Source organism: Ailuropoda melanoleuca, chromosome 14 (assembly GCF_002007445.2).
Source record: "Ailuropoda melanoleuca isolate Jingjing chromosome 14, ASM200744v2, whole genome shotgun sequence".
Taxonomy (NCBI): domain Eukaryota; kingdom Metazoa; phylum Chordata; class Mammalia; order Carnivora; family Ursidae; genus Ailuropoda; species Ailuropoda melanoleuca.
Genome location: NC_048231.1, coordinates 55,559,762 through 55,574,288, shown reverse-complemented (window position 1 = coordinate 55,574,288; position 14,527 = coordinate 55,559,762). Strand labels below are relative to the sequence as shown.

The 14,527-nt window shown below is 46.6% G+C and overlaps 1 protein-coding gene across 3 annotated transcripts in view; it reads left to right on the top strand.

Annotated features, from left to right (window-relative positions):
* Nucleotides 1–14,527, top strand: part of EMILIN2 (elastin microfibril interfacer 2) — a 53,638-nt gene that overhangs the window by 15,397 nt on the left and 23,714 nt on the right. For all 3 annotated transcript variants that reach the window (XM_034642928.1, XM_034642929.1, XM_034642930.1), the window contains exon 3: nucleotides 14,219–14,394. In XM_034642928.1, the coding sequence (XP_034498819.1) occupies nucleotides 14,219–14,394 (176 nt within the window). The remainder of the gene's footprint in view (nucleotides 1–14,218; nucleotides 14,395–14,527) is intronic.

Below are 14,527 nucleotides of genomic sequence, written 5' to 3'. Positions count from 1 at the left end.
AGAGAGACAGCCAGTGAGAGAGGGAACACAAGCAGGGGGAGTAGGAGAGGAAGAAGCAGGCTCCCAGAGGAGGAGCCTGATGTGGGGCTCGATCCCAGGACTCTGGGATCACGCCCTGAGCCAAAGGCAGACGCTTAACGACTGAGTCACCCAGGCACCCCAAACATCTGATTCTTGATTTCAGCTCAGGTCAGGATCTCATGGGTTGTGAGAGGGAACCCCATGTCGGGCTCTGTGATCAGCGGGGAATATGCTTGAAGATTCTTTCCCTCTGCTCCTCCCCAACTTGTGTGCGCATTCTCTCTCTCTCTCAAATAAATAAATAAATCTTAAAAAAAAATGCAAGACATTTCTGTATGTTAATTATCCTGCAACTTTGCTCAATTCCTGTATCAGTTCTAGCAATTTTTAGGTGGAGTCTTTCAGGTTTTCTACATAGAGTATCATGTCATCTGCGAATAGTAAAAGTTTGATTTCTTCCTTGCTGATTTGGATGCCTTTTATTTCTTTTTGTTGTCTGATTGCTGTGGCTAGGACTTCTAGTACTATGTTAAATACCAGTGGTGAGAGTGGACATCCTGTCTTATTCCTGACCTTGGAGGAAAAGCTCTGTTTTTCCCCATTGAGGATGGTATTAGCTGTGGGTCTTTTGTATATGGTCTTTACGATGTTGAGGTATGCTCCTTCTATCCNCTGTGGGTCTTTTGTATATGGTCTTTACGATGTTGAGGTATGCTCCTTCTATCCCTACTTTGTTGAGGGTTTTTATCAAGAATGGATGCTGTACTTTGCCAAAGGCTTTTTCTGCATCTATTGAGTGTATCATATGGTTCTTGTCCTTTCTTTTATTAATGTAGTGTATCACATTGATTGATCTGCAAATACTGAACCACCCTTGCAGCCCAGCAATAAATCCCACTTGGCAGTAGTGAATAATCCTTTTAATGTACTGTTGGATTCGAATTTTTGTATCCATGTTCATCAGGTATATTGGTCTGTAATTTTCCTTTAGGTGGGATCTTTGTCTGGTTTTGGAATCAAGATAATGCTGGCCTCATAGAATGAGTTTGGAAGTTTTCCTTCCATTTCTATTTTTTGAAACACTTTGAGAAGAATAGGTATTAACTCTTTTTTAAATGTCTGGTAGAATCCCCGTGGAAGCCATCTGGCCCTGGACTCTTGTTTGTTGGGAGATTTTTGATTACTGGTTCAATTTCTTTGCTGATTGCAGGTCTGTTCAAGTTTTCTGTTTCTTTCTGTTTCAGTTTTGATAGTTCATATGTTTCTAGGAATTTATCCATTTCTTCCAGATTGCCCAATTTGTTGGCATATAATTTTTCATAATATTCTCTTATAATTATTTGATTTCTGTGGTGTTAGTTGTGATCTCTCTTCTTTCATTTGTCATTTTATGAATTTGGGTCCTTTCTCTTTTCTTTTTGATAAGTCTGGCCAGGGGTTTATCAATCTTATTCTTTCAACAAACCAGCTCCTAGTTTCATTGATCTGTCCTGTTTTTTGGGGTTGGTTTGTTTCCTTATCATTTACACCTGCCCTGATCTTTATTATCTCCCTTCTCCTGCTGGCTTTAGGCTTTATTTGCTGTTCTTTTTCTAGCTCCTTTAGGTGCAAGTTTAGGTTGNTGATAAGTCTGGCCAGGGGTTTATCAATCTTATTCTTTCAACAAACCAGCTCCTAGTTTCATTGATCTGTCCTGTTTTTTGGGGTTGGTTTGTTTCCTTATCATTTACACCTGCTCTGATCTTTATTATCTCCCTTCTCCTGCTGGCTTTAGGCTTTATTTGCTGTTCTTTTTCTAGCTCCTTTAGGTGCAAGTTTAGGTTGTATATTTGAGACTTTTCTTGCTTCTTGAGGTAGGCCTGCATTGCTGTGTGCCCATAAATGCCAATTTATATATGAGGTAACAGGATTAGAGAAGTTTTCAGGTCTTGCCTGACACACTGGTCCTTGGTTGCGCTGGGACTGGAACAGCCCCTGTTGTCGTGGATAATAGTATTGGATTTTGTTCTCCATATCATCTCCACAGAAATAGGATTGCTTGGTATAGGATCCCAGAGACTCAAGGAAAGCCATAGGGTGGTGGTTAGTACCACCTGGTATGCCTCCAGAGGATGTGTGCTGAATGCATGTGGGTTTTAATTTTTCTATTAAGACTATTTTTTTTAAACAATGTGCACAACAAAATTGAAAGGAAGGCGCATAGATTTCCCACATTCCCGCTTCCTCCACACACCCACAGCCTTCCCCATCCTCACCACCCCCCACCAGAGGGGTACATTTGTTACAGTCGGTGAACCTACATTGACACATGATAATCACCCAAAAGTCCATAGTTTACACTAGGCTTTATTTTGGGGAGGGCATGTGATTTTAGCTTGTCTTTCCTCCCATTGTTAAGAATCATATGTTTTTTTCAGTTTTCAGTTTTTAGTCATGGAGACCATCAGTTTGAACAACTGTCTTTGGTTTGTGTTTTTAAAATAGAAGTTGTGACACACATATTAGTCTTGAAAATAATTGTTAATACTGAATGAAAATGCAGTGACTTGCAGTTAAAATGAGGATTTGAGATGTGACAGATTCCAGTTAAATCAGTCAAAGTAATGATGTAATTTAGCTTCCTGAACTGGCCGTCTCCATGTAACCTTTAAAGTTTTTTGCCAAGATGTAAGTGTATGTCCGCTAGCTCTCTGACGCGTGACACAGCTCTCATTCTGTAAGAGTCCATGTTACACAGTAGCAAAGCAAACCTCAACTGAGTAAATGTTAAGGTTGTAGTGTCGTTATTCAGCAATTCGTGAATTAGGCAGCCTCCCGTTTAGTAGAGAGAAGGAGCTCCAAAGAGCTTTTCAAAATGAACAGCTTTTATAGGTAGGAAATGNTAGGCAGCCTCCCGTTTAGTAGAGAGAAGGAGCTCCAAAGAGCTTTTCAAAATGAACAGCTTTTATAGGTAGAAAATGGNCAGCTTTTATAGGTAGGAAATGGTGGGGGGGCGCCTGGGTGGCACAGCGGTTAAGCGTCTGCCTTCAGCTCAGGGCGTGATCCTGGCGTTATGGGATCGAGCCCCGCATCGAGCCCCGCATCGGGCTCCTCCGCTGGGAGCCTGCTTCTTCCTCTCCCACTCCCCCTGCTTGTGTTCCCTCTCTCGCTGGCTGTCTCTATCTCTGTCGAATAAATAAATAAAATCTTTAAAAAAAATGGTGGGAAAAGGAAGTTTCTAGCGAAGTGTGGATTGTTTTAGACAAAGTTGCCTTTGAATGGGGTGGGAAGGGTTCTGTCAGTGGATTACCTCACTAGTGCTGACCAGGTAATTCGGGAGAAACTGGTGAAATTCCTGGGAGAGGCTGAAACTGCTGTGAGGTTAGATATTGAGTCTTGGTTTGCTGTCATGGGGCATGGGGCTTAGCACAAGAGACTCCATTTGGAGCCCTTTTACTCTCTCTCTTTTTTTTTTTTTAAAGATTTATTTATTTATTTGAGAGAGAGAGAAAAAAAGCACTAGCAGGAGGGGCAAAGGAGGGAGAATCTCAAGCAAACTCCACGCTGAGCATCGAGCCCCAGAGGGGCTCAGTTCATCACCCTGAGATCATGGCCTGAGCCAAAACCAAGAATTGGCCACTTAACCGACTGGGCCAACCAGGTGCCCTGTTATCTCTTTTTAAACACAAGTATAAAAAATGATTTGGTGTTACTGGGAAGTTACAGTGACCAAAGACAGAACTTCATTTTGAGAAAGCTAAGTTATAAAAATATAGGGAAGTATCTCAAAGATTAATTTTGTGGCTTTGAAAATATCGTGCTGGCTTATATATTTTATTCATAAAAGTTGAAGCTAGTTTCAGTGAAGGCTTTGGGTGGTGGGCCAGCTTAGGCACCTGCTTATTGAGAGGACAAGAACTACTACTTAAACCACACATTTAATTGTCTTACTTAAATTAAACAACACAATAATGCAATCTGTGTAGTTTTTCCTAAAACAAAAAACCCCCATGATTTCAAGGAAATGGAAGCAAGCTACTATCTTAAAACTAGTTAACTGACATCCGTTGGGTCCCCCTTCACCTCAAAGTCTATATATTTGTCTCGCTTCTCAATTTGCAAGAATTCTGAATGCCCAGAAGGTTCCCTCCAAACTGGGATAGTGTCCGAGGCATACTGTCCCGCAGCCCCCTTGTACCTGGGTTCTGTGTGGCTCTCTCGGAACCACACGGAGCTAGCCAACACAGGGAACACCATAGCCTCCAGTGCCCTGAGAAAATCCTACCTGACAAGCCTGCAGGAGTAGTGAGGACTTTACTGAAGACTGTGGCTATGGTTAGAGAATGCCATTGAGTCATCAACCTTAAACATCCACTGGCCACCCCGGCATCTTGGAGAATAGCTCCCCCTCACTTCTTTCTCCTCTAGTGGCCTCCTGCTCTGTCACCCGTACCCATTTGAGAGCAAAAAAAACAAATTCTTCTTCTTGCCTGGCTAGGCAGCTGCCAGCCCTTGCTCGTCCACACCTGGGCCTGGGCTGGAGTGGGTTGTGGCAGCAACTTCCAAAGGAAAACTGCACTCTTTCTGAGTGGAGTGCAGGTGAATGAAAATCTCTGTACCTCACTGTGTTAAATGTGGATTAAGAAAAAAAAAAACCCTAAACTAGTATTGGGTTATCCCGGACAATGTGAAAAGTAGGAAACTAGACTATAACATTGTGGTCATAAATTAGAAAAGAAATGGAAGTGGTCCTGTATTTGCAATATGCCCAGATTATTACTTTTACTGAGAATGAAGTGACCCAAAGGAAGAAGGTGTTGTTTTTGTATCTGCTGAGAAATTCCTACTGTCTTGGGATTTTTCTAAGCATCTCGGGGACCCCACCAAGTCACAGGTGTGGTCTGAAGCTTGCCAGCATCCATGGTCTCCAGCCAAAGAACAGAGATCCCTATAGGGGAGGAATGGATGTTGCAAACCAAGACAAAGGAAACACAAGAAAAAGGATTTTGAAATGACTGTGACATTCGTAGGAGAATTTGAGGAAATGATTTCTCCTCTTAAAAAAAGAGGAAAAAATCAAAATAGAGTTATCTGGTAGTTCTGGAAAGAAAGGTTTGGATCCCCAAACCATGGAAAGTCGTTTTTGTGGTGAGCATCCCAGGAAGGGCTGAGCCGGCAGATGTTCTCATGGCTCGCACTGTGGGAACCCAGAGGATGAGGGCAGCAGGGAGAGAGCGGGAGGAGCGTCCTGTCATTCTGGCTGGGGGCGGGGGGGAACGAGGAAACATGATGTCAGTGTGAGGAATGGAACCGTATAGAATTTTGGGGGGGGAAGCATCCTGCAGCCGTGATGAACACCCAGGAAGGAATCCTGTGGGAGAATGCAGGCCTTCATTAATTGTGGATTACAGAGCCTTCCAGAAAGTCGTCACCATGAGCCTGCACTGGCCGGCCCTCCACCCCACTGTGGCCTGACTTTTGTAATGGATTTCCCAAAGTCAGGAAGTGAAAACTAAGAATGTGGGCTCCTAGGAGCACATGCTTAAACTGTATTTCACGGTGCTGGACACGCCCTGCACTTGGACATGTGGTCCTTTCTAGCAATGCATGCTCTCTCTGAAGGATGGTGCCCCCTGCTCTCATGGGCGACCCGAGAATAGCAGCTTCGCCATCTATTGCCGCTGACTTGGGACCCAGCCTCCAGCTAGCTGAGCAGCGAGCTGCCGGTGGTGTTCCTGAGTCACTTTCCTTCAGGGAGGCAGAGTCACTCTGTCCCCAGGCCGAGGGATCATTGTAAAGGGGGGGGGACTCCTTACACTGTGTAATCGGAGCAAACCACTGAGGGGTAAAGAGGAGTCTAGGTTTTGAAATTTAATTTGCCACACTCTAAGTACATAAGGAAATCAATTCAAGAGGAAACAAACATAAGTAGCTTACGGATTGGGGTGTCTCTGGCAAACACAGCCCCTTCATACAGGGAAGAAACGGTCTCCTGTGTGTACGTTTTCATTTTGAACACCTTGCTTTGGTCTAGGATGTGTTTGCTTGTTTGTTTGTTTTAAGTGAACTTAAAGCTATCTTGTAATCTGATTTCAATCAGGGCTCATCCATCTTTTGGTTTTATTAGATGCATTTTGTATTTCAGGCATGTATTTGCCTAAGCATTCTGGCTTTTAACACTTAGATGGATTTGCCTAAAAAGCCAAGGGAAATACTCTGTATTTCTTTCCTTCCATTAACTTCTCCATGCAGAGATCCAATTAAAATTGTGTCACTGAGCAGAAAAAAGATGAAAATTCTGGTTTGTGTGTCTGATGTGCTTTAACCTGGAAGAAGGCCCTTTGGTTCCTTCACTTTGTCCTGTGTGGGAGGCCTTTTCGTCCTGTGGAGAGTTTGCACTGGAAGGGACCTTGGGTGGATAGAGTCCCCTCCTCAGATCGCAGAGATTGTCATTGTAGATGTGCAAGGTCTCCAGTGGCCAAGGTTTGGTTGTCCAGTAAGAGAGAGTGGATTCAAATCAAATGGCAAGTGTCTTTCTCTTCAACATGATTCTGGAATCACTTCCAGTGTCAAACTCTGTGCCTCTGTTGCCTGTGTTTTCTGTCGCTACTTCCATAAAAAGCTCATCTATTTATTCATTGATTGATAGAAAAACAATAACAGTGAAAGCCAGAAAAAAACTCGTTTGTCACTAGTAGTTTCTAGAAAATTAGTTTACTGTCTCATCAATCTCTAAATTAGCACACGAGACCAAACTTCGTAAAAGTGAATTAGTGTGTAAAAAGCAGGGAAACTTTCACCTGTGTTACAACTACGGGCAAACCCTGAGGGTGAAGGAGTTCAGAACAGGCCATCCCCAAACGTTCCATGTTGGCATATTGATTATTTTGACCTAAAGGCAGTTGAGGAAAAGCAGAGACAAAAAGAGGTCTCTGTCTTCCCTCTTTTTTTTTTTTTTAAGATTTTATTTATTTATGTGACAGAGAGACAGCCAGCGAGAGAGGGAACACAGCAGGGGGAGTGGGAGAGGAAGAAGCAGGCTCATAGCGGAGGAGCCTGATGTGGGACTTGATCCCGGAATGCTGGGATCACGCCCTGAGCCGAAGGCAGACTTAACGACTGCACCACCCAGGCGCCCCTCTGTCTTCCCTCTTTCTGTCTAAAACCAGGTTTCTAAATTCCTGTCTCTCCTGTACCAGGATGAAGAGAATGACCCTCGTCACTGTAGATGGATGAGTCTACATAAGCCAACCTTACTAAAATTGCCCTTCCCTTCCCTCAGTTTCCCCCAAATACTTCCTAGCCACATTCCCACAATTTATTGCCCCTAGAAGTCCAAACCCCTTTTCCTTGGTCTAGTCACTTCAGAATTTATCACCCTGTGTTAACATGGTAGATAGACCCCTGAGTCTAACTGCTTGTTTTCACTTTTTTCTGTGAAGCCTCCAGGCATGTAAAAAATATTAATAATTTGGATGTCTTTTCTTCTGTCTTTTGTCAATTTAATTCACAGGACCTGGAACAAACCTAAGAGGGTAGAGGAAAAATCTGTTTCTCTCTTATAGGGACATTATGCTAAGGGAAACAAGCCGGTCACAAAAGGACAGATGCTGTATGATTCCACTTCTGTTAGGTCCCTGGAGAGGTCAGGTTCAGAGCCAGGAAGTAGAATGGTGGCTGCAGGGGCTGGGAGGGAGGGGAGTGGGGAGTTAGTGTTTAAGGGGTGCAGAGCTACAGTTTGGGAAGATGAAAAGCGTTCTGGGGGTGACATACAACAGTGCGAGTGGACTTAATGCCACTGAACAGTGCTTGTAAAAATGGTGAAGAGGGTAATTTTCTTTCTCTATCCATGAGCTTGATTTTTTGTTACCTTGTGTTTTTTTTGTGTTTTTGATTCCACGTAGAAGTGAGATTGGATGGTATTTGGCTTTGTCTGACTTACTTCATTTAGCGTAATACCCTCAAGTTCTATATGTGTTATCATAGATGGCAGGATTTCATTCTTCTTTAATGACTGATTAATATTCCTGTGTGTGTGTGTGTGTGTGTGTACATGTGTGTACCACATCTTCGTCCATCCATTCATTCAGGTGTCCATCCGTGGACACTTAAGGGCACCCATATCTTGGCTATTGTGAATAATGGTGCAGTGCACATGGTGGGGGGCAGATACCTCTTCAAGTTAGTGCTTTCATTTCCTTCAGATAAGTGTCCAGAAGTGAAATTCCTGGATCATATTTTTATTTTTTAAATTTTAATTATTTTTAATTTCTTGAGGAACCTCCATACTATTTTCCACAGTGGCTGCACCAATTTACATTCCTAGCAACAATGCACCAGGGTTCCCTTTTCTCCACATCCTCGCCAACACGTGTTCTTTCTTGTCTTTTTTTTATAAAGATATTTTTTAAAAAGATTTTGTTATTTGAGAGAGACGGCATGAGCAGGGCTGGGGGAGGGGCGGAGGGCGAGGGAGAAGCAGGCTCCCCACTGAACAGGGAGCCTGATGTGGGGCTCATTCCCAGGACCCTGAGATCATGACCTGAGCCAAAATCAAGAGTTGGAGGCTTAACTGATGGAGCCACCCAGGCACCCCAATTTCTTATCTTTCTTGATACCAGTCATTCTGACAGGCGTGAGGTGATATCCCGTTGTGGGTTTTTTTTTTTTAAATGGCTTTTTTCTTTAAAGATTTTTATTTATTTATTTATTCGACAGAGATAGAGACAGCCAGCGAGAGAGGGAACACAAGCAGGGGGAGTGGGAGAGGAAGAAGCAGGCTCCCAGCAGAGGAGCCTGATGTGGGGCTCGATCCCATAACGCCAGGATCACGCCCTGAGCCGAAGGCAGACGCTTAACCGCTGTACCACCCAGGCGCCCCTCGTTGTGGCTTTGATTTGCATTTCTCTGATGATGAGTGATGTTGAGCAGCTTTTCATGAACCTGTTGGCCATCTGGATGTCTTCCTTGGAAAAATGTCTATTCAGATCCTCTGCCTATTTTTTAATAAAAAAGAATTTGTTTTTGCTTTGAGTTATATGAGTTCCTTACGTATTTGGCTATTAGCCCCTTATCAGTATATGATTTGTAAGTAGTTTCTCCCATTCAGTTAGGTTGCCTTTTTGTTATGTTGGTTTCCTTTGCTGTGCAGAAGCTTTTCAGTTTGATGTAGTCCCACTTGTTTGTTTCATGTTATGTGTATTCCACACGTATGTTATACATATTAACCACAGTGAAAAACAAAAAGTGAATTCTGGGCCTGGGTGTGGAAAACTTGGAATAGTTCCTGAATGTCGGATAACCGAGTCTGCCCTGGATGTGCGTCCTGACACCCGCTGAAATGTCTTCTTGCTTGTATGTACATGCTGACGTCGTCCCAGATCGGCGGTTATTTCTTCAGTCCAGGGTGCTCCCTACCAGAGAGAGGGAGGCACCTCTTCTTTCTGGCTTCCTTCTCCATCCTAACAGTCCATTCCAGCGGATACTGTGTGGGACCACACGCAGAATGAAGCAAGAAGAGTTAGTTCCAGGTTTTTGGGGACAAGCCAGCGTTTGGAGAAAGAGAGGAATTTACTAGAAAGTCTGTTCTTGGATGAAATCCCAGTCAAATGAGTGTCCCAGTGGGGGCACTGCGCTTTTAGATTTGTGCACTTTTAGTGGCATGTATTCAAAAAAGAAGTTAGAGGTGAATACTAAGTGCCGGGAAATGATCCTTACCTTGTAGGTCCCTACCTTGTAGAAAGGAACCTCTGCCAGTGATGTGCGGTTATTTCTGAAAAGCCTTCTACTGGCAGCCCGGGAGGGATGTGGCAGGAGAAAGAAGACAGGTGACTGTGGGATGGGAGTGAAGAGACGAACAGATGTGTGCCATTGCTGCTCCCTCAACAGTCTCATGAATGTCCAGGCCAGCTCTGTCCAGGAGACACCTATGATGATGGAGATGTTCCTACTAACACCACAGGTGGCTCCTGAGCTCCTGAAACGTGGCTGGAGAACCAAGGAAATGAACGTTCAGTTTTGTTTACTTTTAATTAGCTTACATTTTAAAAGCCACACCTGATTAATGGCTATCTTTTTGGACAACACAACTCAAGGTCACCTTCTGGTGTGTGATTCTTGTCCAACCCATCATGAGCCAAGGACTCTGGAGCTTGATTTGGTTCTGGAAAGGCACAGGAATTCACATCTGCTGGGGTTAGACCTGAGGACAACTCAGGGGCTTTTAACATGGACATTGGATTCCCCAACACCTCATCAAAAGTAGACTTAGTATCATTAAATACTGTTTGATTAATCGATTATTGATTAATGATTAATACTTCATTGTTTGTTGAACAACTACAACAGGACAGACACTGTATTTAAAACTGAATGTTGTGGAGAACAAAACCCGAAGGAATTCTTGCCCTCACAGGGCTTATGGTCTGTGAGAAGACAAACATTGAACACCGTGAACAGAGGCATGTTATGGAAGAAGTCTCATCTCCTGTCCGTGGGAAGGAGTCTTTCTGTGGGGGAGGGGGGTCATGTCAAATTTTGTCACATTTTGTTTCAATAGGGACATTTCCAGTCCTATGGTCCCTGAACTCTGATTCAACTTTTCCAGCCTCTTCTTGCCACCTTCCTTCTCAGTAGAATTTTCTGGGCTGACCTGATGTCTTGACACAGTGGTTGAACTCATAAAAATGGTGAACCCTTGTTTCACCACCCCCCACCCCAGAAGGCTTTCAGAGGGAGGGGAAGGGGAGGAGAGTTGAGAGGACAGGACAAAGAGTGCTGGCAGAGGTTAGCGGGGGCTCGGGCTTTGGGGCGGCGTGCTGCTGCAGCCCCCAGGGGCCCCAGGATGCTGAAGGCAGCTGTGGATGGGGCTCCCTTGAGAGACAGGATTTTGTTACAATCTCTACCCAAGACTGCAATGGGGGCCAAGGCTGCAGCCTGAGTCAGCCTTCTAGCTACAGCCCAGCACCGCCTTGACTCTGTCCCTTGGGCTGTCAGTCCTTCTGCTTGGCCACCCCCAGCTGGGTGCAATCAGCTGATTCAGTAAGTGTCCATGGGGCGCCTCCAATGTGCTTACAACCCAAGGGTTCTTGGGGGTAACACTTGGGCGGCTTTGGGTCAATTCACTCCCCTGCCTGGCTGTCCAGCCCTCGGTTGCCTCAGAAGCTCCCAGCTCCCATGAGGAAGGAAGGCTGATGGGTGCCCTGACTTTTGAGCTGCACTTCTCAACTCTGGCTGCACTTGATAATTACTTGGGGAGTTTTTAAAAGGTACAGATGCCTGGGCACCCCTCACCCCGGACCAGTTAAATTAGAATTTTGGGCATAAAGGCCTGGGCATTCATTTTAAAGCTCCCTGGCCAGGATATTGTCCTGCAGAACACCGAGGGATGGAATCCCTGGGAATCCTGCTGTGTTCTTCCCATCTTCTGGAGAACCTCCTGGCTGGCTCTCGTGGAGATGGGGGCCCCATTTCTGCAGGGAAAATCCCAGGAAAGCTGCAGGGCTGCACAACCCTACCTCTTCCCCTCCCATCCCCAGATTGAGGCCTGAGGAACCGCAGTCGCCTCTGGTCCTCGTGCATGGAGCAGTCGGAACATGAGCTTTCCCATGGCTGGAGGTGGCCGCCTGGTGGCTTCCAGCGGTCACCCCTGGCCAGGGAGGGCTCTTCCACACGCTGGACTTTAGACTGTCAGGAAGGCTGTCCACCTGAACTCCACGCCGCAAACCGGAAACCCTACAGCAAGCCCATGAGGGTGGAGGGCGGGAGTGGGGCCTGTGTGTGGGGCTGGAGAGGAAAGCAGGAACTCCAGGGAACTTTCCTAAGTTATGAGCTGGCTCCAAGATAACTGCCTTTAAAGAAAATAATGAGGTGTGTTGGAAGAGTGAGCGCTTTCTTACACTCGGCTCAGTTAGGGCCAAGGCCTCCGGGTGGGGAGGGAGTCGGACTTGCAGCCTCAGGTTTTGCTCTCCTGGTCCAGCTCAGCCAACATCCAGAAGGGTTTGCTGCGGGCCGTCATCTGCTGGCTCACGTAAGACACCCGAGCACAAACACGTTCTCACACTCAGTCGTAAATGCTCAGAGGAACCAAGTTTTTCTGAGATTACACATTTTTGCAGCATTACGCTATCCCTGAGCGTGCAAAACAATGAAGTGGAACTTTCTTTTCCTTTTTCTTTCTTTCTTTTTTTTTTTTTAATAGTTTCTAGGACCACACAAGGAATTCTTTTGGTAGGTAGGGTGCTACCTGGGGGCTGGTGTGCCCCTGGCAGGGTCGAATGCCCGGACAAGTGTTAGTGGAACAGGGCTGGCAGCTACCCTCTGCCCCAGCTGGTAGGTCTTGTGGAACCTCTCTGGGTGGGTGGGGTTGCTTCAAATGTAAGGCAGTCTCCAAGTCCCTGCTTCTGTGTGCTGGGAGGGCCTTCTGGGGTACAGGAGAGAACACTTGGGTTTAAATCCCAGGCCTGGCCCTTCCTGACCGTTGGAACTTGGCCAGGTCACTTGACCTCAGCGAGCCTCTGTTTTCCCATTTGTGAAAAGGGGAAACTAAATAGTTGGGCCTTGATGGGGTGTGGTGGCAATGAGAGGAAACGAAGAGCCTAGAAGGGAAGTCTTGCCCCCCCCCGCACCCTTTCAGGGCCCTTCTTTTCGGGTTCGTTCATTGGGCTTTCTCTTGTTTTCCTTGAAAAAGTCTCCCTCTGGAGCTTCTCAAAATCGGTGTGCCCAGGCCCCAGCGCAGACCAATTGAATCCTAACCTCTGAGAGCGAGACAAGGGCATCAGCAGTTCTTTACGATTCCTGGTGATTCTGATGCTTGGCCGTTGCTGCGAACCACTGCCCTAGAAGGGCCAGTGAAACGGGGACAGTGACAGGTGTTAGAACACTAATGCTTGGGACAGCGCCATCCCCAGGGCCCAGAGGGTCAGCTGGGGTCCTGTTGGTGGGAGAGTTTCTTACACTTGAGGTTTTAGGTGTCATGGTTTTGACCCTGAGGGGCCAAAAGCCCATGCATTTAGTAATTTGCAATGTTCTCAGGAATGTGACTTTGAACTCCACCCACCACAGGGCGGGTGCCTGAGATGGAGTCACCTGGCTGGCACCAGGCCCCATGGGACCCAACTCTCCCCTGAGCAGCACACAGCAACCTTGGGGAAGAGATAGCGAGCCGAGTCCTTTCTGGGAATTGGCCCCCAAAGAGAAGGGCAGCTGCTAGGGCTGGTAGAATGAAGGCAGAGTGAAGATGTTCCAGAGAGCCTCCATGCCAAGCTGGAAGCAGAAGCTGGGATAAGTTCAGGAGCAACTTGCCCCTGTGCTGTGAGCAGGGGCCCCCGGGGCTGTTGGGTTCCTGCATCCATCCCTCTGAGTGGCCGGGGGCTGCTGGATTGCCACACTCTGTTCCAGACCCAGCCCTGGGTCTGGAGGACGTTTCGGCTCATCACAAGATCTGTGTGGTGTGCACGTGTGTGGGGGAATGTGTCCTTTTTTTTTTCTTTTTAGAGAGGATGGGGAGGGGCAAGGGGAGAGGGAGAGAATCTTAAGCAGGCTCCACGCCCAGTGTGGAGCCCAACAGGGGGCTTGATCTCACACCCTGAGATCATAACCTGAGCTGAAATCAAGAGTTAGACACTTAACTGGCTGAGCCACCCAGATGCCCTGGGGAATGTATACTTTAAAAGGGATTCTTATTTCTGTCATTAGCTGTATGGATCAGGGCATCTCTTTAAAAAGATCTGAACACCGATGTCGGAAGGCTCACAGCCTGCTACCTTTGCAGGAAGGAAAGTGCCAAGATGAATGCACAGATGCTACGGGAGACAAAGGTGCTAGGGAGGTTCCTTAAAATATGAAACAAATGATGCTGAGTTACCCAGAATAAATCTCCACAAAGCAGTGACCCCCCCCCAAAAAAAAAAGTTGTGGGTGAAACGGCTCAGTTTGGGAGTTGTGGGGCCAGGCTTTTCTAGGTCGTCTGTCTCTCTGGCATCAGTGGAACGGGACCTGTGCGCAGGTGGGTCTAAGAGATGGAAGAAGGAGGCCAATCTGATTTTGGCTAAACCCCGGGGGTCAAGGCTGGACTGAAGAGACCAGTGGTCCCCTCTGGGTCGGCTTGGAGAAAGCAGTCAGGGGCTTGGATCCTGTTCATTCTGGTCCAAGTCAGGGAGGGCCAGCGGTGCTCGAGACAGCAGTCGGTAAAGAGAGATGCCATGCTTTTCTTCTGCAGGTACCGTGTGAACTTCAGACCCAGATACGTCACCAGGTACAAGACAGTGACACAGCTGGAATGGAGGTGCTGCCCTGGCTTTAGAGGTGGAGACTGCCAGGAAGGTCCCAGGGACCGTGTGAAAACTCCCCGCCCCACACCTGCTCGGCCTCGCAATAGCATGAAGAAAGCCACAGGTAACTTCGTCCTTGTGCTTCGCTGTGCGTGACCACCTGTGATCTTTCCAGGGCTCCTGCAGACAGTAGGATTTATGATTTACAATGGCGATCCCCCCAAGGTCCTCAAGTAGCGCACACGCCGCCTGCAGTG